The sequence below is a fragment of the Corvus brachyrhynchos genome, unplaced genomic scaffold (assembly GCF_000691975.1).
Source record: "Corvus brachyrhynchos isolate BGI_N302 unplaced genomic scaffold, ASM69197v1 scaffold1560, whole genome shotgun sequence".
NCBI classification, from domain to species: domain Eukaryota; kingdom Metazoa; phylum Chordata; class Aves; order Passeriformes; family Corvidae; genus Corvus; species Corvus brachyrhynchos.
Window position 1 is genome coordinate 42,817 of NW_008235946.1, and position 21,083 is coordinate 63,899.

At 48.1% G+C, this 21,083-nt stretch overlaps 1 protein-coding gene across 4 annotated transcripts in view; it reads left to right on the plus strand.

The window, feature by feature from the left end:
• Nucleotides 1-21,083, plus strand: part of LOC103611961 (fer-1-like protein 4) — a 41,889-nt gene that overhangs the window by 13,883 nt on the left and 6,923 nt on the right. For 3 of the 4 annotated variants that reach the window (XM_017727753.1, XM_017727749.1, XM_017727766.1), the window contains 24 exons: nt 265-373; nt 1,141-1,339; nt 2,107-2,227; nt 2,811-2,911; nt 3,464-3,551; nt 4,840-4,956; nt 7,143-7,295; nt 7,534-7,711; nt 8,308-8,432; nt 8,820-8,954; nt 10,085-10,258; nt 10,499-10,621; nt 10,928-11,089; nt 11,428-11,587; nt 12,354-12,457; nt 12,838-12,969; nt 13,569-13,617; nt 14,766-14,872; nt 15,218-15,343; nt 16,045-16,155; nt 16,609-16,745; nt 17,203-17,373; nt 18,124-18,278; nt 20,180-20,358. In XM_017727753.1, the coding sequence (XP_017583242.1) occupies nt 265-373; nt 1,141-1,339; nt 2,107-2,227; nt 2,811-2,911; nt 3,464-3,551; nt 4,840-4,956; nt 7,143-7,295; nt 7,534-7,711; nt 8,308-8,432; nt 8,820-8,954; nt 10,085-10,258; nt 10,499-10,621; nt 10,928-11,089; nt 11,428-11,587; nt 12,354-12,457; nt 12,838-12,969; nt 13,569-13,617; nt 14,766-14,872; nt 15,218-15,343; nt 16,045-16,155; nt 16,609-16,745; nt 17,203-17,373; nt 18,124-18,278; nt 20,180-20,358 (3,216 nt within the window). The remainder of the gene's footprint in view (nt 1-264; nt 374-1,140; nt 1,340-2,106; nt 2,228-2,810; nt 2,912-3,463; nt 3,552-4,839; nt 4,957-7,142; nt 7,296-7,533; nt 7,712-8,307; nt 8,433-8,819; nt 8,955-10,084; nt 10,259-10,498; nt 10,622-10,927; nt 11,090-11,427; nt 11,588-12,353; nt 12,458-12,837; nt 12,970-13,568; nt 13,618-14,765; nt 14,873-15,217; nt 15,344-16,044; nt 16,156-16,608; nt 16,746-17,202; nt 17,374-18,123; nt 18,279-20,179; nt 20,359-21,083) is intronic. The other variant, XM_017727761.1, reaches the window with a different exon arrangement.

Sequence of the window (21,083 nt, forward strand, 5' to 3'; positions counted from 1 at the left end):
GAGGCAGCTGTGTTGGTACAATAGCCATCCCTCAGCCTACAACCTGCTCAGTGGCTTCACACAAGCATCAACCAAAGCCATGGCTCTGCAGCAACACCTCAGGTCTTCCAAGAAATCTTGTCCTGCCTCTGGTAGCCCAGTGGTGATTTCAGCAGCATCCTGCTGAGGTCCTGTGGAAGGGCTGGCAGGCATCAGTCATGCCCTGGTGCTCAGGAGTGTTTTGGCACATAAGGCTCTCAGGCTGATTTCTGTCTCCTTGCTCAGAATGTGCTGGGGAGAAAGGATGAATTCCTCCTCTTTGCTGCCTTCTTTGAAGCCACTATGATGGACTCCTCTCTCAGCTCGAAACCTGTCAGCTTTGAAGTCTCTATAGGTGGGTATTCCCCAGGCCCCCATGTCCAGAAACCATGGGAACAGTGTGAACTCCCTCTGACAGCCAAGTCAGTTCTTGACACTGCCCTATCAAGTCAGCTCAGGAACTTGGGAAGGCAAATGGGGAATGAATCCAAGGAGTGTGCACAGTGCTTTACTTACCTGAAGAGCTTGGATCTCTTCTATGGGATTGGAGATTTGCACCATTTGTATGAATTACCTGTTTTGGGAAAGTTTGGGGAAACTCTTCTAGTAAGTGAGGGTACAAAGAAGTAGAAGGGTTTGGTAGCAAGAAAGGTAAACAAAGGAGGGAAAGCTGGGATACTGGGGTTGGTCACATGGCACTGAGGGGATGTGACAAGTGATGGGGAAACAATGGTTGGAGAGTGGGTCAAAGCCCCTACCTGCTAAGATGGACGGGTGGAGATGCTTGATGCTGATATACTTACTACTTGAGGAGCTGATGCTGGCCCCAGTGTAGGGATGCAGATGGTAGTCAGCAGGCACTTGGTAGAGCTGGCAGAACTGGAGAAGGCATACACGAGGACCTCCTTGCAATTGCCCGGCTCCCACTTGGACCTCCTGGTTGTCCATGTGATGCACTGATGGTTGGACGCTACTGAACTGCTAGTTCCCAAAGCAGTCAATACCCCTGTGCTTCTCTTGGCAGGAAGACTGCACTCTGGTTTTGCCAGCTAGAAAACTTCTTTTCTAAAAAAACCTGAGTGATCCCACTTACCTATTTATCATTTAATGCTTACCTTCAAGGAAACTATGGCAAATCTGATGAGGTTGTGACCAAAGGATGGCAAAAAATGGAAAAGGGAGAAGTGAAAGAAGAAGGGCAGCCTTTACTGGATGCTGATTCAGGTGGTGAGCTGAATGCTGAAATCCTGACTCCAGCTTTAACAGCACTGAACAAATCAGTGACAAAGAGCCAGAGACCAGAGCCCATGGAGCATGACAAGTAAGTCTTCTATGTCTTTCTATCCCACCTTTCCTGGAGCTGTCACAGCTTCCCAGGCTGGTTGTTCCAGATGTTATTAGAGGTCTGCTCAGCAATGCATCATTGGTTTCTCTTCTTTGCAACCCTGCAGCTTGCCATAGCCTAGCTGGCTGGGATTTCCCACTAGCTCTACAGTCCTATGGTGTCTGCTTGATCTGTGCAGATGGCCAAGGACAGGGTCCCAAGGAAACTGAGACCTTGCAATAACAGCCGTCCCTTTTCTGCTTCACAAGCAGCATCCTAAGGGCTTGTTTCCAGTGAGGAAGAAGGAGAGGAGTACTCTTGGCATATGCTGTCCTATGTTGAGCAGGCAAGACACATACACAAGCTCTTCTGATGATATGTTTGCTCTGGGAATGCTGCCTAGTTTGTCCCACAGGCCTGACAATGTCTTGGTCTTTGCATTGCGAGGCCTGTGCCTGCTATTACTTAGTCCCATAGCAGTGAGAAATCTCGGCAGCATCCCATGCTCCTGTCAGCCTCATTCATCTGAGCATGTGCTGCTGTCTCTACTAGAAACCTTGTGTGCTAGTTTGGGATGGCAAAAGGCAGATCCAGCAGCTTGCACACATGTCCATGGTGCAGAGCCCAAAACAGCCAATTAATTTTCTGTGAAGGGGACAGAGTTCAGCCTTTGCTCCCTTGCTGGATGTGCAAGCACGTGTGTTATGATACAGCATATGCTTTCTGTAGCAGTAGCCATAATCTCCTCTGCCTGCTGCCCTTAGGTCATACAGCTGCCTGCCCATGACGCACGAAAAACCCTGCGTGTATGTATGGAGCTACTGGGAGGATCACGCCTGGAGACTCTGCATTTCCAACTGGATTGTCAAACTGGCAGAGCGCCTGGTAGCGTGTTCAGGGTGTTTGTCTGTGGCATGCTCCTTCCTGGTGTGCTTTCCTTGTTGCATGTGCAGTTGCTGTATGAGATGTTTGCCATCCTCACTACCCATGCAAGTCCACGTCTCTCACAGGGTTTAGTCCCACCTGTCCTTTAGACAGGTGGGGTAGGGCACGTGGACTCAGGCTGTGTAACTGCCTGGTGGTGGTTCCTGGAGGAGCGAGTGATGTGATATGTCTGTGACAACAAGTTCTTCTGCTGCCAGTCCTGAGCTGTGTAAGCCCTGGGCAGATGATTCGGCAAGCAGACTCTCAGGTTGTCATGAAGGGGATGCGGTCTCTTCATGGGACCTTCCCTTCTGGGCTTGAAAATATGAAAGCAGAGCTTGCCCCAGTGTATGTCAGTGGCTGCTCGAAGACTGAGGCAGAAGGTGTTGTAACAACAAATGTTAAGGTTATCCTCAGGCTCTGGAGAGTCCCTGGCCAGCATAGTGCTGATCTGCAGCGCTCATGAATCCCAGCTCTGCAGAAAGGCATAAGCCACTTATGTAGGAAAGGTGTAAGCTTTGTGAATATTGTGATTTTGCTACAGGAGCAGGGGTTGGATGACGTGGAAAAGCTCTTGAGAAGACCAAAGGCTAAAGCAGAAGAGCGGCTCAGAGAGGTGCTGGAGGAATTTGTAGCTGGATGCAGGTTAGCATGTCCCTGATTTTCTGAAGTTTCTTGTTTTCAGGTTAGGAGATCATATCATATTCTGCCTGGGCTGTGTGCAGTCTTCTCTCTTGTCCTTTTGAGGTGGATGAGCAGAAGGAAATGAGGATGACTTGGGAAAAGGACCCTGTAGCTCTTCAAACTTGGAGAGGAGACCCCAGTCCTGTTCTGAGAATCAAAGGGGTCATAGATGGCAGCCTCAGTGTTCCTGGACTCCTGTGTGTTTCCTAAATGCGAAGGACATTTCCTTCACTCTTTTCAGTCATGCAGTCAAAAGACTAGTGTTTCAATCCCCATGACTGCCCTGTGGGGGCTGATATGCACTTCAGTCCACAGTGCAACAGTAGAAAGGGAGCCTCAGGTGCTGAGAATCCCCAGTGTACCTTCTGAACCAACAAGCTTGCAGAAGAGAGGGTATCACAGAAAAGGAGACTCCTGACGCATCTGGATTTGGAGCTTGTGTCCCTGCTGTGAGCTGTGCTCAACCTGCTGGGTGCAGAGTATACAGGGTCTGTGCTGCTGTTCTCATTGCAGGCAATATTCAGTCAATGCAGAGAGAAAAACAATGGCTCATCCAAATAACCTGGACAGATGTCGGACAAAATACCTGATGCGCAACATTGTAAGTTGTGGGGCTTGGTGGTTGTTGGTGGGAGTCTGTGCAATCCCTGCTCTGGGGGATGCTTCTGGAGGATGAGCAGGAACTGATGCTAAGAAGGAAACCTGGAGCTAAGACTCATGATATCAGTCATAGGCATTTACTACAGAATCTCCCAACTTCTGCTCAGAGCAATACAACTTCTGGCTCAGGGAACAGAGATAGGGTCTGGCCATGGCTGCCCACAGTTTTGTGCAGATGCTGTGCCCTGATGCCTTCCTTCGTCTCTTCTGGGGCATATGTGGTTGAGCACGTGCATATTGCTGCCCAGTAGGTTGCTGGAGGCCTTTTGGTACACCATATTCCTGCAGGCAGTTTTGCAGTGGCTCACTGAGATCCACTGCTCCTGAAAACTTGCCTACTTGGCTGGGTACATATCAAGCAGATCTACAACAGACATTCATCTGTCTGTTCTCAGAAAGGCTAACACTTGGGCATTTATCACCCTGTACAAAAGACCAGCTAGCTGAATGAGAGCACAATTACATACCCTCCATCACAGCACAGCAGAGCACAGCTGTAGTCATAGTCCCTGTCAGACTACAAAGCTTTGAAAGGCTGACCAAAATGCAATGACAGCAGCAGGAAATAAAATTTAGGCATGTCTGCGTCCCAGTTCCCTTCCCTCCGCTTCCTTGTGCGTCATCACCTGAGCTATGGTGAAGGTGCTTGGCTAAGTCTGAGACACTCTGGAACAGCAAACCCACCCAAGAGATTAATTTTCTGGCTTTGTCAGTACATAGTGGGTGTACACCCTGAATTCCTTCTGGATTTCATCATTAGTTTTGGTTCATCCCAAAGTCTCTCCTCAGATGTGTACACTATCTCTGATGTGTACTAGTGGTGGTGAAAGCCAAGCCCTGTGTTGCAGTTTCCTACATCTTCATATTCCCACACTTTTATGGCCCCAAGTTGCTCCTTGGCCAAAGGCTTCCGCAGGCACTATCTGCTTCTGAAATGTTTATTCCTTAGACATCTTTCTGCCCCAAATGATTTTAAAGCTCATCGACTTTTTTTACCGGATGATATTGACTGGGCTGATGAGTCTCCAGTTCTTGGCACCCTTTGCTAAATGGCTTGTGACAGGTTCATGGAGATTTGCTCTCAGCAACTGGGCAGTGAGCCATGGTGGAGGTCAGGGTGCAATGGGGCAGGATGGATGCGATCAGCACACAGTAAGCTGCCTGCAGACCCCCCCCCATGGTGGCACTGGGGTATGGCTGGTTGTGTGACAGCTGTGCTTTCTGTTCAGATCCTGTATGCAAAGCAAGGGCTCCGTGTGAGGCGGCGCCTGACTCGTGACAATGTCAAGGAGAAGGTTAAGGAGACAAGGAGGATCCTGGCAAAGATACGCTTCATGGCTAAAGAGGTACAGTGGCTCCTAGGGAACCCCTTTTCTGAGCTGAACAGGGTAGGCAAGGAGAGCATACTGAGCTGTCTGCTGGGGCTCTCACCAGTCTGAGCTGAAGCTTTTCCTCTGCTGTCTTTCCTCACTATGTAAAATTCCAAGTTCCAGCTACTGAAGTTACCATATTTCCTGTGATAGCTCTAATGAGGGATGAGGCCAGGTAGCTTTGCAGGGCTGTTGGTGGCAGAGCAGGGACCCAAGCAACTCTGCAATGGGTAGGAGGCAGAGCTGGGCCAGCTCCAGGCCTCCTGGGCCTCTCTGCCCCACCAGCCCAAGGCCTTGTCCGCAGCAGACAGTTTTGCCTGGGGAAAGAGCCTTGCCTGCACTGCCTGCACTTCCACCAGGGACTGACCCTAGATACTTTCTGCAGATTCAAACTTGCAGAAACTCTCATCCATAGCAGAGACTCTCCATATTCAGAGTTTCATTGTTTGTATTGAAAAAAATCAGTGTGTTGTTGTAGTGTCAACCAGAATGCCATGTTTACTGACGTTAGGTGGACAGATGCTGTAGAAGCTTGGAGAAGTCTTTCACCAAGTAAAGTCAAATCATTTTCACATCTTTAGCTCTGTGAGGGTAGAGTGATGTACAATTGTAGTGATGGCATTTGTCTTCCCAAGTCACCGTTTCTGTGATGGAGCCCTGCTGTTCTGGGGATGGTTGAAGACGTGCCTGTCCATGGGAAGAGGGGAATGAATTCTTTGGTTTGCTTTGCTTGTGTGTGCAGCTTTTTCTTTCCCTGTTAAACTGCCTTCATCTCAACCCATGACTTGAGATGAAAGTTTTACCCTTCTGATTCTGTCCCCAGTCCTGCTGGTGGGAGAGTGAATGCCTCTGTGGGGCTTGGCTGTTGACTGGGGTGAAACCATGGTAATCATAAACTGCAGGTGCTGTTTTGCAGATCCGAATTTTAGTGTTCTCACACACCACAGACAACAACTGCAATCTGCATTCACGAGTAAACATCACCTTTGATCTGGCAGAGTCTTTTAAATAACCTGCTTTATTCCTACTCATCATTCGAACTTATCTTTAGAAACCATTGTGTTTAATTTACTATTTTGCATGCTGCCAAAGCACCTAGAGGTTCTAGCTAAGGTTCAAGATATACAAATGCAGTTTTCCATTTCTCTGTCATATATGTGAAACATAGGCAGTTCTTTTGTTTTTGTTTTTTTTCTAAATGCATAGCTACAGATAAGTTAAATGGTAGCTAGAAACTGAATGGAAACTGTTTAGTTAGAAAAATTCAGAAAGTACTAGAGGGCTGTGGAAAGAGATGGAAACATGTAAACGAGAATATAGCAACAGAAGTAATTAAACTGGCACAAGAGAACTTGCAAGAGAGGTGGGAGGGGATGGAAATACAGATCTCAAGAGCATGGGTCGGAAGTTCCTCAGCTGGGAATAGTGAAGCCAGATTTGGAAAACAGTGCTGGTGTCCAGTGTTTATGAAGACATGCAGCTGCTTCTGCTTTGGATGAACCTTTTATGCAGCTGCTGGCTCTGCTTAGGAATGTCCTCTGCCTCTGGGGCCATATGATACACATCAGTGTTGGGAAGAGATAGAGCACTAGCAAGCCTTTAATTCCATCCTAAACTGTGCTGTCACTTTCCCTATGAAACTGTTTTTATCTCAATCCATAACTTCTTTCACTTTTACTTTTTGAATCGTCTTTCCCATCACACCGAGAGACAGTGAGCGAGGGGCTGTATGGGGCTAAGTTGCCAGCTGGGGTTAAACCACAACACCTGCAGAGCCATATTGCAGGGCTGACTTTCAGAAGCATGTGGCCAATGTTAGGTGCTTTATTTGCTTCTGGATCTCTAAACCGCCATGCAGCCAACTTCTTTCACTTTTACTTTTTGAATCGTCTTTCCCATCACACCGAGAGACAGTGAGCGAGGGGCTGTATGGGGCTAAGTTGCCAGCTGGGGTTAAACCACAACACCTGCAGAGCCATATTGCAGGGCTGACTTTCAGAAGCATGTGGCCAATGTTAGGTGCTTTATTTGCTTCTGGATCTCTAAACCGCCATGCAGCCAGAGTCCCTCCTGTGAGGAGATGAAGCTTTCACCATGTCAGTGGAAGGAGGATGACGCATGCTGTTCCTCTGCTGTGATGTTCCTCTGTTCCCTCCCTCCAGCCCCAGTGCACTCTCCCTGATGTACTCATCTGGATGCTTAGCAACAACAGGCGTGTGGCATATGCCAGAATTCCTGCACAAAACATCCTCTACTCAGTAGTTGAAGAGGAGAAAGGCAAAGACTGTGCAAAGATCCAGACTGTCTTTATGAAGGTAGGGTTTATACCAAAACTGTGTGCTCTTGCTTGCTTCATGCTCTTTCCCCCTCCTTGCTTTCAGCCCTCCTTCCTGAAATCCTGGAGTTCACAAGGAAACACAGCTCTCACTCCACCACTGCCTTTTACCTCTGCCAATGTGTTGCTCTCTCTCCTGTGCTCTTTGGTCAGTCCCAGGCCGATGGCAATCATCTTGGTCTGAGATGTGAAACCTGCTAAACCTTCTGTGCTTTCAGGTCCCTGGCTTACACACTGGTGAGATCTTTGCCAAACTGGAAATCTACATGTGGCTTGGGATAACCAAATATGCGAAAAACTCTTTGGCAGAGCTGCCTGAGGAGTTCCTTTCTGAGAGTGAGCCAGAGATATCCCAGCTCTCAGCATACAGCCCTCCCAGCCGGCTCAGCAGGGATGGTGAGTGCAGATGCTGGTTCTCCACATAAGCAGGAGAGCAGGGAGACAAGAGGTCCCATCCATGGGTTAGTGTCTGTGGTGATGCATTGTCCCTCCACAGCCCTTCACCTCCAGGCCACACTGTGATCTGAGAATTATGTCTGAGAATGGGGACCTGATCTAGTGTCATCTCCAAGGCATGACTGGGACTGGCACGTCCAGTTTGATCTCATGAGGATGTATTTGCACATTCTCAGGTAAAGCAGCAGACAGGATGGGTACTTCATAGGCACTGAATGTGCTGCCAAATTAGCAATGGGCACGAGGTCTACCCCCCTAATGAGGCTTGGTGGTGCTTTGCCACAGCAGATGCTCATAGCAGAACATTGCACATGTCACATGTCATGTACTTCCCAGAGGTGTCTGAGGAGCCCACTGAGCTTGTCTGGCTTGGCTAAACCTTTTGAGATGTACTGAGCCTGAGAACCACAGTCCCTAGAGAAGTAGTAGCTATTCCTCACAGGTTGTGTCCACTCCTATCTGGCTGGCCTTCTCCTTCAGGCATTTTTTTGGCCTCATACAGGACTTGGGGACCTCCTCTCTCCTTTTCTTACCAGATTTCAGCTATTACCAGCTCCGAGCCCATCTGTATCAGGCTCGAGGGATCCTCCCTGCAGATGATAACGGCCTTTCGGATCCTTTTGCAAGAGTGGTGTTTTCAACTCACTGCCAGACCACCAGGGTGAGACCACTTAAACTCTTGCCTCTGTCATCTTGGGAACTTGGGGAGAGAAAAATGACCGTGCCCTCACTGACATGATTAAGCCCAGTATTATGGCAGTTCTCCTGGGACTTTTGTATCTCCAAGCACTCAGGTATCTATGCTCTGGGCAGTGTGGATATGTTCAGAGAATATTTGACAGTCAATGAGCATGGTCTCAGAGATTGATTGGCATGTACTAGTTGGCCTTGAGTGCTGATCCCATACTTTTATAACTTGCCCTCCTGCCAGCCACCAGCTGCATGTGGTTGTGTGAGAGAGGGAATCAGCCCAGAGTTCCTCACTTTCCTGCATGTGGTTTGTTTCCATTGACTGTGGAACACTTGGGCCTTTTGTCTCTGTCTGCAGATGCTGGAGGAGACACTGAGCCCTACATGGAATGAGCTACTTTTGTTTGACCAGCTCATTATTGATGGGAAGAAAGAAGAGTTGAAAACAGAGACCCCCATCATTATAATCAATCTTTTCAGCCACAATAAATTTGTAAGTATGGCCATGCTGCCCTCCTCCTGTTGTTTCCAGAACAGGGAAGGGAGAGGAGCTCTGTCTGAGTGCTGCCACTTCTCTGATTTCCATGATTCAGCTTGGTCCTGGTCCACTGGTGACAGTGAGTGGTGGGGACTGTGACTGTGGTTAAGACTTTCTGACTCAGAGATACTCTGAACTCATCAGGGGCTGATGAGTGCTCATTGGATCCAGGATCTCTTCTTTTTGAAGAAACACTATCTCTGCTTCCTTGGCTGTCTCACATTACAGAGGGCTCATAGCCTGCAGGAACTGATACTGTTTTTAAGGCTGTTCCTTCCCCTGTGTCCCCAGCTATCATTGATCATCCCTCCTCAGCTCTCCCTTTTCTCTCTTTATTAGTGCTTTAAAGTCACACTATCCCCTGGAGCCTCTTTGTTATCCTAAGGCTAATGACATAACTTGCACCAAGTTCTCCTGTATAATTCAGCAGCTTTCCTGGGGTTCCAGTATAAGACAAATCCTCTTGTATTGGGGTGACTCCAGAGGAGGCCACCAAGATGGAGCACAGGACAGAGGAGGAGAGCCAAGTATATTCAGCCTACAGAGGTCGAGGGAAAGCCAGTGTCTTTTTGCTGTCTGCAGCTACTTGGTGGGAAAGGATAGATAAGGTCAGTTCAGAATTCTCATGGAGGTACCAAGGGGCCCAATGGCAAGCAATGGGCACAAACTGGCAAAGAAGAAAATCCATCTTGATATAAGGAAGCAAGTTTTACACAGAGGTAGATCACACACTGGGCCTGTAGCTCAGAGAGCTGGTAGTATATCCATCCTTGGAGATACTCAAACCCTTTCTGGAAGAGACTCTGTAAAACCTGATCTAGCTTTGATGTCCTCTGGTGCATATGCCAGGTCATTTGATGAGTTCTGCATGGAGATGAACCGTAAGGTAAGAGCAGATGCTGCAAACATGCCCTATCTGTTCCTAGCTCTGGATGGAGCAGAGGAAATCAAAGCAGAGGATGACATGGGTGGAAGAGTAGTCTTGTACTGTCCCAGATTGGCTGGAATTGGACCACCAGATTGGTGGTCTTCAAGGTGGTGAGATAACCCATGGATGATTTGATTCATTCCCCTCTTTCCTGCAGGGCTCCCCTGAGTTCCTTGGGCAGGCCTTTGCTGTCCCCCAGGTGAAGCTGGTCGATGAGCCGTACACCAAGCCTGCCCTACAGTTCTTTGATTTCTACAGAGGCACCAAAGCAGCGGGAGAGCTCATTGCCACTTTTGAGCTGATTGAGCTTGATTACAGTGGCTGTTTGGAGGTAACAGGCTTGTAGGAAGCTGCACATGGTTGCCAGCTCTCGGAGGAGAGCTGTGTGGGTAAGGTTGCATGGGGCCCACCAGAGGATTCCAAGTTAGAGGCTACATCTGGCTTTCAATTGAAAGGAGGCTGCAGGGACAACCTGTGAGCACAGAACTAGAGGAAGGGGAGAGGGGGCATGGCATGGCATGGCATAGAAATGACTTTCATCACCTGCTGTGTCCTGGTTCCACCTGTTCAGCCATCAGTGCCGGAGGATGTGGAGCCCAAAGAGCCCGACTACCTGGAAGACCCCCATGCTGGACCTGGATGGTTCATCATCCCTGAGGGCATCCGCCCAGTACTGAAGGAGTTTCGAATAGAGGTGTGCTGCCATCTGCTGCACTTGCTTTCCCCTTAAGCTGCCACTGGGTGGAGGGCAAGACTTGGTGAGGGAGTCCAGTTTGGAGCTCAAATGAGCCTGTGAGGCCTGAGCAGATGCCAGAAATGGAGGTGCTTGACATGAGGGAGAAACCATCTGAGTAGTTCAACAGGTAGAGCTGCTGGGCAGCTGAGCTGGGAGAGCAGGCCTGTGCCTCTTCTGGGAACTGTGTCCTGTGGGTGGGGGGTGGCAGCATGGGCAGTGCCATGCCTGGCATGTCTCGGACAGCAGCTTCATGTTGTGCTTCAGATCCTGTTCTGGGGCCTGAGGGACCTGAAGAGAGTGAACTTGTTTGAGGTGGATGAGCCCCAGGTGATCATTGAATGTGCTGGCAAGAAGGTGGAGTCAGAGGTGATTGTGTCCTACAAAGAGAACCCCAACTTCACTGAGCTGGTCAAATACATGGATGTGGTGAGTGGGAAGGTGGATTCTGCCATGCTAGGGTACACTGTGGCTACCCTGCACCCATGCACTGCCTCACTGCATGGGGCAAGATAGCAGGAGGGGAACTGCCTCCAGGATTTTGCTCTCCCGTGGCCGCATGGTTCAGCTGCAGAACAAAACCTTTGTGAAATTGCCCACCAAGAGCCGTCTTAGCCATGGTCTGTCACTGCAAGGCTTTGATTTTTGGGCATAGCTGCAAGGTGCCAGCAGGCTTCTCCTTATGTGATGGGGCTGCCATAGTTTTATAGCTCAACACAGGTTGATCACCCTTATTCCTGTGAACCCCATGCAAAATTCTTTTGCAGGAGCTCCCAGAGCAAGTATACCTGCACCCTCCCCTCAGCATCTTCGTGGTGGAAAAGCGTGCTTTTGGGCGCACTGTGCTGGTGGGTAGCCATGTTGTGTCCGATGTGATGAAATTCTCTCCCAGAGAGCTGGAGGAGGAACCAGACGATGTACCCAAAGGTGAGCTGCTTGGAGAGGTTCTCATGGAGACAGCAGGCAGGCTTTGCCAGTGGCAAAGATCCCTGGCTCTTCCACTCCCTCTTAGCCAGGCAGCAAAGTCCTCTCCCTGGAATCACAAGGTCATAGAATTACAGAATGGTTTGGGTTGGAAGGGAGCTTAAAGATCATCTCGTTCCACCTTCTGCCATGAGTAGGGCCACGTTCCACTAGACCAGTTTGGTCCAAGCCCTATCCAACCAGGCCTTGAATGTTTCCAGTAATAGGGCAGCCACAGCTTCTCTGGGCAAGCTGTGCCAGGGCCTCACCACCCTCACAGGGAAGAATTTTCTCAGTGACACCTCCATCTTTAGGAAGCTGGTCCACTAGGACCAAGGACTGAAAAGTTTTCAGTTCTCTCACAGGTCAAGGTCTGTTCATTGGGTAATAGTTAAGCTAAATAGTTCTATGATAGCAACAGCTAGCGCTCCTTATCTGGAAGCATGAAGAAGTCAAATATTGATTCATCTGTGGTTATGTCTGAGCAGGGCAGGTATATCTCATAATTCTGAATTCCTGGGAGTCAGCAACAAGCATGTTGATGATGGTGGCCAATCTCAGTACTGTACTTGGATTTACAGCAGGTTTTTTTGCAAGGTCTGCTATGAAAAGCTTTAAAATCAATCACACGACAGTGTTTTAACAGGAAGGGTTTTCCTGTGGCCAAAAGTAGGAAGTAGTGGGCAGAAATAAATGCATGGAAACATGAAGCTCTTTATTTTCATCTCAGCTTGGAAAGTCTCATCTCACCGTCTTCCATCTCAGACTGTGGTAAATATTGGACGGGCAGCTAGTGACCCAGGTTCCAGCACTCACCCCCTTAGTTTTGTGAAGGTGAGTTATGTGTTGGGCCCAACAAATTTTGAAGTTTGTAAAGCCAACTGTAGATTACAAACAGAAAAGAGAGTTCCAAAGTTCAGTGTTAGGTTTCATCCACCAGGTTTTTCTCTGGACTGAAACACTCCTCTCTCCTGCCTGCTCATTGGCAGTGCCATGTGCTGGGGCTCTGTCACAGGGAGACTAAGGAGACCTGCCCTGTGCCTTGAGAATGGCTTCTTTTGTAGCAAAGAACAAACCTGGGGCCACAGGCAGCTTTGCACCTCCTGTGCTCTGCCTGAATGCTGAGCTTTTGCCAGAGGCTCCAAGGAGGAGGGTACATGAGTGTCCTGGGTGGTAATTTCTTCCCTCTGAACCCTTTTCTCTGTTCTCTCAAGGCTCCTTTGAAGAAAATTCCTATCAATAAGCTTGTAAAGAAGGAAGATGAATATGAAGAGGAAAAACTAGAACTGGAAGAACTGGATTGGTGGTCCAAGTACTATGCGTCCCTGAAAGAGCTGTATAACCAGGTAATATTTTGTGACAGCTGCCAACAGAAGGGAAAATAGGCTGCACTGGCCTGAGGAAGATGTTTTCAACAATACTGAGTGTTACAGGAGCTCTCCTCACATGGATCTGCAGGAAGGTGTGGACTTCTGTGTTTCAAGCATACTTAAGGTAGCCAGGTATCAAGCATCTGCCAGGTGGGCTGATTTCAGCGCGTGGTGGGTATTGAAACATCCCTGAGGCTTGGTGCCCAAGTGGGGTGAGAATGAGGCAGCTTCTGTTGAGGGCCTCCTGAAAATGTGACGTTGATGATTTTAACAGGGGCTTTCATGCTGCTTACTCTGTCCTGGTTATGTCCTAGTATGTGTTAGGAGAGCAAGTCTGCTCCAAATTTCCTTCCTTGCCCTGTCCAACTTAAATTCCAATCAAAAGAAGCTAGCAGAAGGATCTGGGGAGAAGAGAAAGTCATTAAGACACTCATTGGGTATCATTATTGTTATTGCTGAATGATTTCAGGCTATGTATTACTTACTCTCTTGGCAGGAAAATGTCGGTGTTCTGTGCTTGGAGGGAGAAGCCTTTGCTGTCAGGGATCTGAGGTGACTGTTTATGTGTGTTTCAGGAATGCAGTGATGAGGAAGATGCTGAGAAAGATGACCTGAATGATGCAGGTGAGTCCTCTAGCAATACCCCACTCTTTAATGGAGAGAACCAGGATTTTATTCCACCCCAGAGGGTACTGGGCTTGTGGGAATGGCGTCTGTGCAGAGAACAACCTTGCAACATTCAGCAATGACAACATAAAAGTGAGCAGAGAGGCTGAAGACATCAACAAGGGCTAACAGGCTATTTCAGGTTGAAAATGCCAAACTTTCCTGAAAAAAGTTTGGAAAATGGTCAGAAAAGTCCTGGAAAATAGTGGAGTCTTGAAAAATTGTGTTAAAGCAAGTGCTTTCCTGTGGGAGAAAAATGCAGAAAAATTATCTGCAGGGATCATGGGATTGTCTGGGTGAAATTGGGAAGCAGTGGTGGGATGGAGAGAGAGGATGGTGGACAGGGAAAACTGTCCAGGAGCTGGGCATCACTCTGTGCTCATGGGATACTCACTTGGTAACGGGAGGTAACAGAAAGACAGTACTAACAATCTTTTTATGATCTGAGAACAATGTTACAGCTGTAGGTTCAGGTTTGCAGAGGTGTAAGCAGTGACTCACATAGCTCTGACCCGGGAAAGTGTGAAGTATAAAAATGACGTAAATACAATATAAGGAGAGGGCTTGAGGGTACCTGCATGCCATTAGCACCTGAGGGATCTGGAGCCTTGTGAAATGGGACAAGGACACACCCACTCTGTCCTTGTTTTGGTGGTGCCCCTGAGAAAGGTCTAGACACAGTCTCTCCTGGCTCAGCTAGCTGTGCGGAAAGTGACTGTGGTTAGCCACCCAAACCAGCAGGCCAGCAAATAAGCACTCATCCAAAGATGAGGGTGAGCTCTCCTCTGTGCCTTCCCTGGCAGCACCTGTGAGCTGGTCCAACCACCTTCCTTCATTTGGTTTCTGCCCAATTCCTGTCTGAACAGCAGCCATGCAGACAGGCAGGTCTGTGCCAATTTTTGTCCCCCCACCCATCCAGCCATGCCATGCTGGGAAACCTGAGATGCCAGAAGGACACCTGTTACAAACAGCAATAGCTCCAGTTGCTGTGACACACGTCAAAGCCCTGGGTGAAAGCAGAAGCTGTGGCTGGGGTAATTTCATGTAGAGACACTTGACATGATGGGCAAAATCAGTGTTCCCTAATCTCTTGCTGTCATTTCTAGATGGAGGGAATTTAAATGCATCCTCCATTGACATGGAAGCAGAGGATGAGGCAGTGATTGAAGCTGAACCTGCTCAACCCAAGAGGAAATTCATTGCCACCCTTCAGGTGATAATTAGGGTGACCTAGTCTCTTTCAGCCCTGGCCTTTTGTCCACGTCCTCCTCACCTTCCTGCAGTGGAAGTTATGCTGGGAGGAGAACCTGCCGTGTGTGCTGAGGCCCCATCATTGCTGAACTTTGGTGCAGCTAGTAAGACCTTGGAGCCAAGCTGGGATGTGCATCCACATCCAAGGCTGGCCCCATGGACAAGCAGGGAAACCATTAACACCCTGCACTGAGAAATAACAGGAGTAAGGTAGGACTAGGTGAAATGGTTGAAGCAGAGAAAGGATGACTCTCCTTCCCTTTCAGATGGCAGGAAAAGGCCCAAAATTACTTTCTACTTATTTCAGATCTACAGCTCTGAGCTAGAAAATGAGTTTGGTAATTTTGAAGACTGGTTGTGTGTTTTCCCCCTTCATCGTGGCAAAGCAAATGAAGATGGAAATGAGGATGAACATTATGTGGGGAAGTACAAGGTACTGTTACATTTGGATGACCTTTGTGCTGCTTGTGGAAGATCCTTATGACCTGTATTTCAGAGAAAGCTAATACCAGCAAAGCCTTGCAGGGTGTTTGGATGTGCAGGGTGACATGAGGTTGGGCTGCAGCACGACCAGGGTACTGTTAGTGCCTGTTGAACCAATTGTACTGTGGTCCTACTGTTGTTAGCTTATAAATCCATCTGATTTAGATTTTTCAGCTGCTACAAGGAGAAAGCATGAAGCATAAAGGACTCATTCTGGTTGCGGCCTCTGGGTGTATTCAATATGCATATAAGTATTAGTAAGCTTCACTGGTTTTAAAATTAGCAGAACTTATTTAAAAGAGGCATCATCCTCCCATCCAGGAGCCCTTGAAGAGCTACAGAAGCTGTAGCTGTCACTTGAAAACCTTTGGTGTCCTCTGTCTTTGGCAGTCCAAAGTGACTGGAGGTGCTCAGATCTGACATTGGCAGTGGTCTAACAGCCTACAGCCTAAATTGCAAGCAGGGATTGCCTGGGCCATGTGGACATGATTGGACCTTTGGGAAGGACTGTCTCCATGGGCACAGGGTGTCTGTGGTCTGCATGGGGAAATGGCTCTGATTTTCTAGTTGGCAAGTAAAGTTGGTGGCTCCAATACTTTCTGAGATATTCCCATCTGTATCCAGCTGTTCCTTGAAAAGTGTTTTCTGCAGGGCTCCTTCTATGTCTACCCCACTGAGGAAGCTGTTACAGAGCCCAAGGTCTCCCAGGGCATTCCAAGGAATAGACCCATCAAGGTTCTTGTAAGAGTTTACATTGTTAAGGTAAGACTGGTGGAGGTGGCAGTAATGCTTGGTGGTCTCTCCCCTCTGTATGGACCTTCTGCCATTCTCTGCTCAGTAAATGTGAGCAGTGGCACTTGTGAAAAATGTGATGCTGGCTTGAAGCTTCTGCCAGCCCAGTGGAAGACACCTACATCCTGTCCATGGAGAGTCTTCCATGCTTTGTAGCTTGAGGAGGTGCTAAAAGGCCAGATAGGCATTTCTTGGCTCCTTACATCTGCCTTGAGATCATGAGCAAGTGGGTGGGTCCACAGCTGAAGACATCAATGGCTTGTAGAGTGAGGATTTCTGTGGGAACAAGTGGCTGTTTCACTGCCAGGGTAGTTGCTGGAGGGACCTAGCCAAGTGGGCTTGGGTGGTGTCAGGCCTGTGCAGTGTTCCTTGTGCAGGGTGCTCTCCACAGCTGTGTACAGCAGTACCTCTTGTATATTCCAGGCTACAAATCTGTCTCCAGCAGACCCCAATGGCAAAGCAGACCCCTATGTGGTGGTGACTGTGGGGAAGCAACAGAAGGACACAAAGGAGCGATACATCCCAAAGCAGCTCAATCCCGTGTTTGGAGAGTACGCAAAGTTTCATCTAGCAGGTTTAATAAGAACAGTGTGAATCTGGGACTTGGAATGTGGCTCAGCATGTGAGGTCTTCTGTTCCTTTCTGATGGAGAGTCTTGTGCTTTAACACAAAGCTCCTGGGCATGTCTCTTGCCTCCAGCTAACTCAGGAGCCATCATGTTTTGGGTTAAGAGGCGAGCACACCCAAGATTTAAAATTGGAAGCCAAGCACTGGAGAGCTTTTTCCCCTAACTCCAGGTCCTCTATCCAAGCCATACATTCCTGGAAAAGTAATTCCTTTGTTTGAACATGCACACTGAAATTTGCACATACTGAATTTGGAGAGAACCAAAGGTTATCAGAGGCCTTTAAGTTGTTAAATACAGTTCTTAATTGTGTAGGATTATCAAAGCGTAGAGCATGTGCTTCATTCCCATCCTCTTTGCTAATTTCACTTTCCCTGTTTGATTCTGTCCAGAGTTGTGGAGCTGACAGTCTCCTTTCCTATGGAATCAGAACTCACTGTGGCAATATTTGACCATGATTTGGTTGGATCTGATGATCTGATTGGGGAGACCAAGATTGACTTGGAGAATCGATTCTACAGCAAGCACAGGGCAAACTGTGGAGTGGCTGCACAGTATGACTTGTAGGTACCAATGTGACACATTAGGGCCACAGACATTCTTCTCACCTGCGATATGTGGGTAACAGAGCTCCTCCTGTTCTGCAATTCAGAATATGCATTTGCAGGTGCTCCACAGATTCACTACAATTTCCATGAATAACTATCTCTTTAGACATGTACCAGCTTCCTGTGATAGCTAATTCCTACTGCAAACTAATATGCCTTGCATAATATAGCAAAAAAAATTCTTTATTGCTTTCATATTGGTGTTCTGTGAGAAAACTGCTTTCTTGACACCGACCTTTCACAAAATACGGCAGTTTCTCTGGCAGCATTTTGTAAGCAGCAACACTCAGGACATCTGATTTCCTTTGGCCTCCTTCCATGTGGATTCTCTGGTGTCTTCAACCAGTTTTCTGCAAACTTCTCCTACCCTGCTATTGGAAAATTAGCTGTGGGCGTGGAGTTGAGTACCCAGCACAGCAAAAACCTCTTTCCCACTTAGGAACTGAAGCTAGAACTGCTCTTGCTGCTCAGAAGCTAATAGTTCTGTGGGGTGGAAGTCCAGCTTGTTCTGTCGGGATGGAGTTTGTTTAGCTTTTCATTCATTAAGATTTTTTGTAACCCTTTTGAAAGCCCAGGGTTTTCCCAGTGAAAATCTGAGCAGGGTTCTAGTGATGTAGGCTGTGCTGTAGGGAAGGAAGACTGTTTCACAGCCTAGAAAAGAAACTTAAACTGAAGAAGTTCTTGATGTTTTCTTTTTCCACGCAGAAATGGCTACAACACCTGGCGAGATGCTTTTAAACCTACACAGATCTTGGATAGCTTATGCAAGAAAAATTCAATCCCTGCTGCAGAGTACAGATGGGAGGAGATCAAAGTGGACAATAAAATATTCAAGGTCCCTCCAGAGGCTTTTCCTGAAGGTACAGAGGGCTTGTTGAACTGCTCCCTTAAATAGCTGCCCGTGCTCAGCAATGCATGTGCTGGTGGGTGGTCTGGGAGCCCACCAGCTTCTCTTCCCTGAGGTGTCCAGGCTGGCTTTCCCACTCTGTGCCCTGCATGGCCCAGTTTTTTGGGTCACTGTGGGGTGCATCCTTGGTGTTCAGTGCTCTGGTTTCAGTGGATGACAGTGTTGCACTGGGAGAAAATGTGATCCAGGCCATTAGCTACCAAAGTGGCTTCCCCGGCAGTGGGTGGAACAAAGTAAACCCACTTGCACGGCAGTGTTGATCATGAAGGTTTGTTCTATGCCAGCTTATTCTGATGGCTGGCACTGTCACAAAGCTGTACCTTTATCTGCTTATGATCACTATAAGCAAGATAATGAAGTTGTGTTTGGGGTTGTGGGTGTTTTGGAGTTCTTGGGGGTTTTTTTTTTGGTTGGTTGGTTCTGGTTTTTGGTGGTGATGATTTTTTGTTTGGTTTTCTTTAATGTTTTGTTTTTGGGTTGGGTTTTTTTGTGGGTATTTTTTTTGTTTTGTTACGGGTGTATTTTTGTGGGGGGGAGGGGGGAGTGTTTTTTCAGTCTTCTTTCCTGTTTTTAGCTGGCTTTGTTCAGGAATGCTCTGTGCTTCCAGTGGTTTCAGGTGCCTTGGGTGATTCCACACTGCTCTTTTCTACTGTTGATCTCCACCTTGTGGGCAGCTTCTGCTTCTCATTTGCAGTTTTCTTTCCTTCTAACTGGCATTACAAACCCTGAGCCAGGGCCACAGATGTCCAAGAACACACCGACCTTTCACAGCCTCCACCAGCAGTGATGGAGAACTTCCCTGAGCAAATGCTAGCCCCTGCTGCAGCCAACACCTGTGCAATTGAATCCAAATTCAAGGAAATACTAGAGCAGATGTGGCCCACTTGTGAATGGCTGAGTACTGCAAGGCAATGCCATGTAGCCTGTAGGAAGGATTATCCCTGGCCTCATCTGCTCATACTGAGGACACCTATGTGTCTGGCCAACTTTACTTTCTCCTTGTTTCAGTGCAACTGTTCCTCAGTTTTCTGGTGGTCTCTATGGCTTATGCAAAGAAGGGAAAATAATCCTACTCAGGACAGGGCAAGGAGCCTCCAAAAGCTCTTTTCCCCTTTTTTTCAGGTCACTGGATAGCTGGGGAGGGAGAAACAAGGTGCTCTCCTGGTGTTCCCTGGCAGCTGGCTCTGGTTCCAACATAGCTGCAGCTGGTGCTCTGTGAACCTCTGTTGTGCTTGAGCACTGCTTGGAATGGCTTAGTTCTCAGACTGATATCCAAAGAGCAGATGCATTCCATAAACCCAGGAGTGGGTGGGTCATTGTGTCCTCACCTGTTGGCTCTGGCTTTTCTCCCACCAGCAAGATTCGGTCTTGAACTGCCATTTGGCTTCGCTGTCCCAAAGGAGTCAATTAGTCACACATAGTGTTCATTAACAGAGAGCACAGCTGCATGTCTTGAAAGTGGCAAGTAATGCTTTCCAGTAGCACTTCTCTGGCAAAAATTCATCCATGGATCTGTTGGCACTACCACAGAGATGTGGGGATTAAACTGCCCCAGAGGGTCATGTCCTCCTCAATGTCCCTTGGATCTTTTTCCCAGGGCCAGAGTAAATTCTTTTTTGCCCTTTCCATGGTATTTCTCTTGGCTTGTTTTTGTCCTGCCTGCCATTTCTCTCATCACTGCAACATATTGAACTCACTCACCTCATCTTTTCCCTCCTGCTTCTCCCCATTTGTTTTTCTGGAGAGGTGCTTGTTTGCCCAGTACATCAACTTCTGTTACTTGTGCTAGTGACTGATGTCCTGACATGACTCTTGCTGGCCAGAAGCCTTCATCTTCTCCCTGTCCTGCTGCAGAGGCCTCTGTGAGGAACAAGAGAGGAGTGGCAGATGAGAACTTGTCGGTGGATGTTGAACATAAGGCTTTGTATGTCCTGCAACACTGGGAAGAGATGCCAGGATATGGGTACAAGCTGGTACCAGAGCATGTGGAAATCCGGTCTTTGTACAACCCAGAGAACCCTGGGCTTGTGCAGGTGAGATGTGTTTCTGTGCAAAACCTCAACATTGTTTTGGGGAAGGACCTTCTGGACAGCTGGTTTCCAGCCCCCTGTCTGGTCTCCTGTGAATCTTATGCATTGTCCCCTTCCTGGGTGGGTGACTGTGTCTGTGTCTGTGGATGGCTGGCCCAGCTATGAAGTGAGGACATGGGCCTTGGTTCTTTGCGCACATCTACCCTGTGACCTCTCATGATGCTTCTGAATACCCTTTCCTCAAGGAACTTCTGTCCATTGATGTGTTCACAGTGCTAGTGACCCAGAGTCCTTCCTGTCTCCGCAGGCCATTTAGCACTGCTCTGATGAGGATGCTGTGTGGGTGGCAATAGACCTGCTCTGCTTCTGAGCCCTGCCACCATGCACCCCTGTGGGTGATGGTATCCTTGCTTATCCCTGCCTCCTCTGCATTGTCCCTTATCATTGCTGTTTTGCAAGAACCTTGTTCTGTACCCTTAGCTTCTCCCTGGGGCATGATGTAACTGCTGGCTGGAGAAGAAACATCCATCCTTATTTTTGTGCAATGCAGCCATCTGAACTCACCATTTTAATGTCCTGCACTGAAATCTCCTGTTCCCTTGGGTACTGGAGGTTTGAACAAAGCAGAGTTCTGCAGTCATGATGGCTTTGTTTGGCACTGGAAATGCATGTGGGGAGAGCAGAGTCAGACCCAACACTTCTTAGTTTTCTTGGTTTTGCTTAAGCAT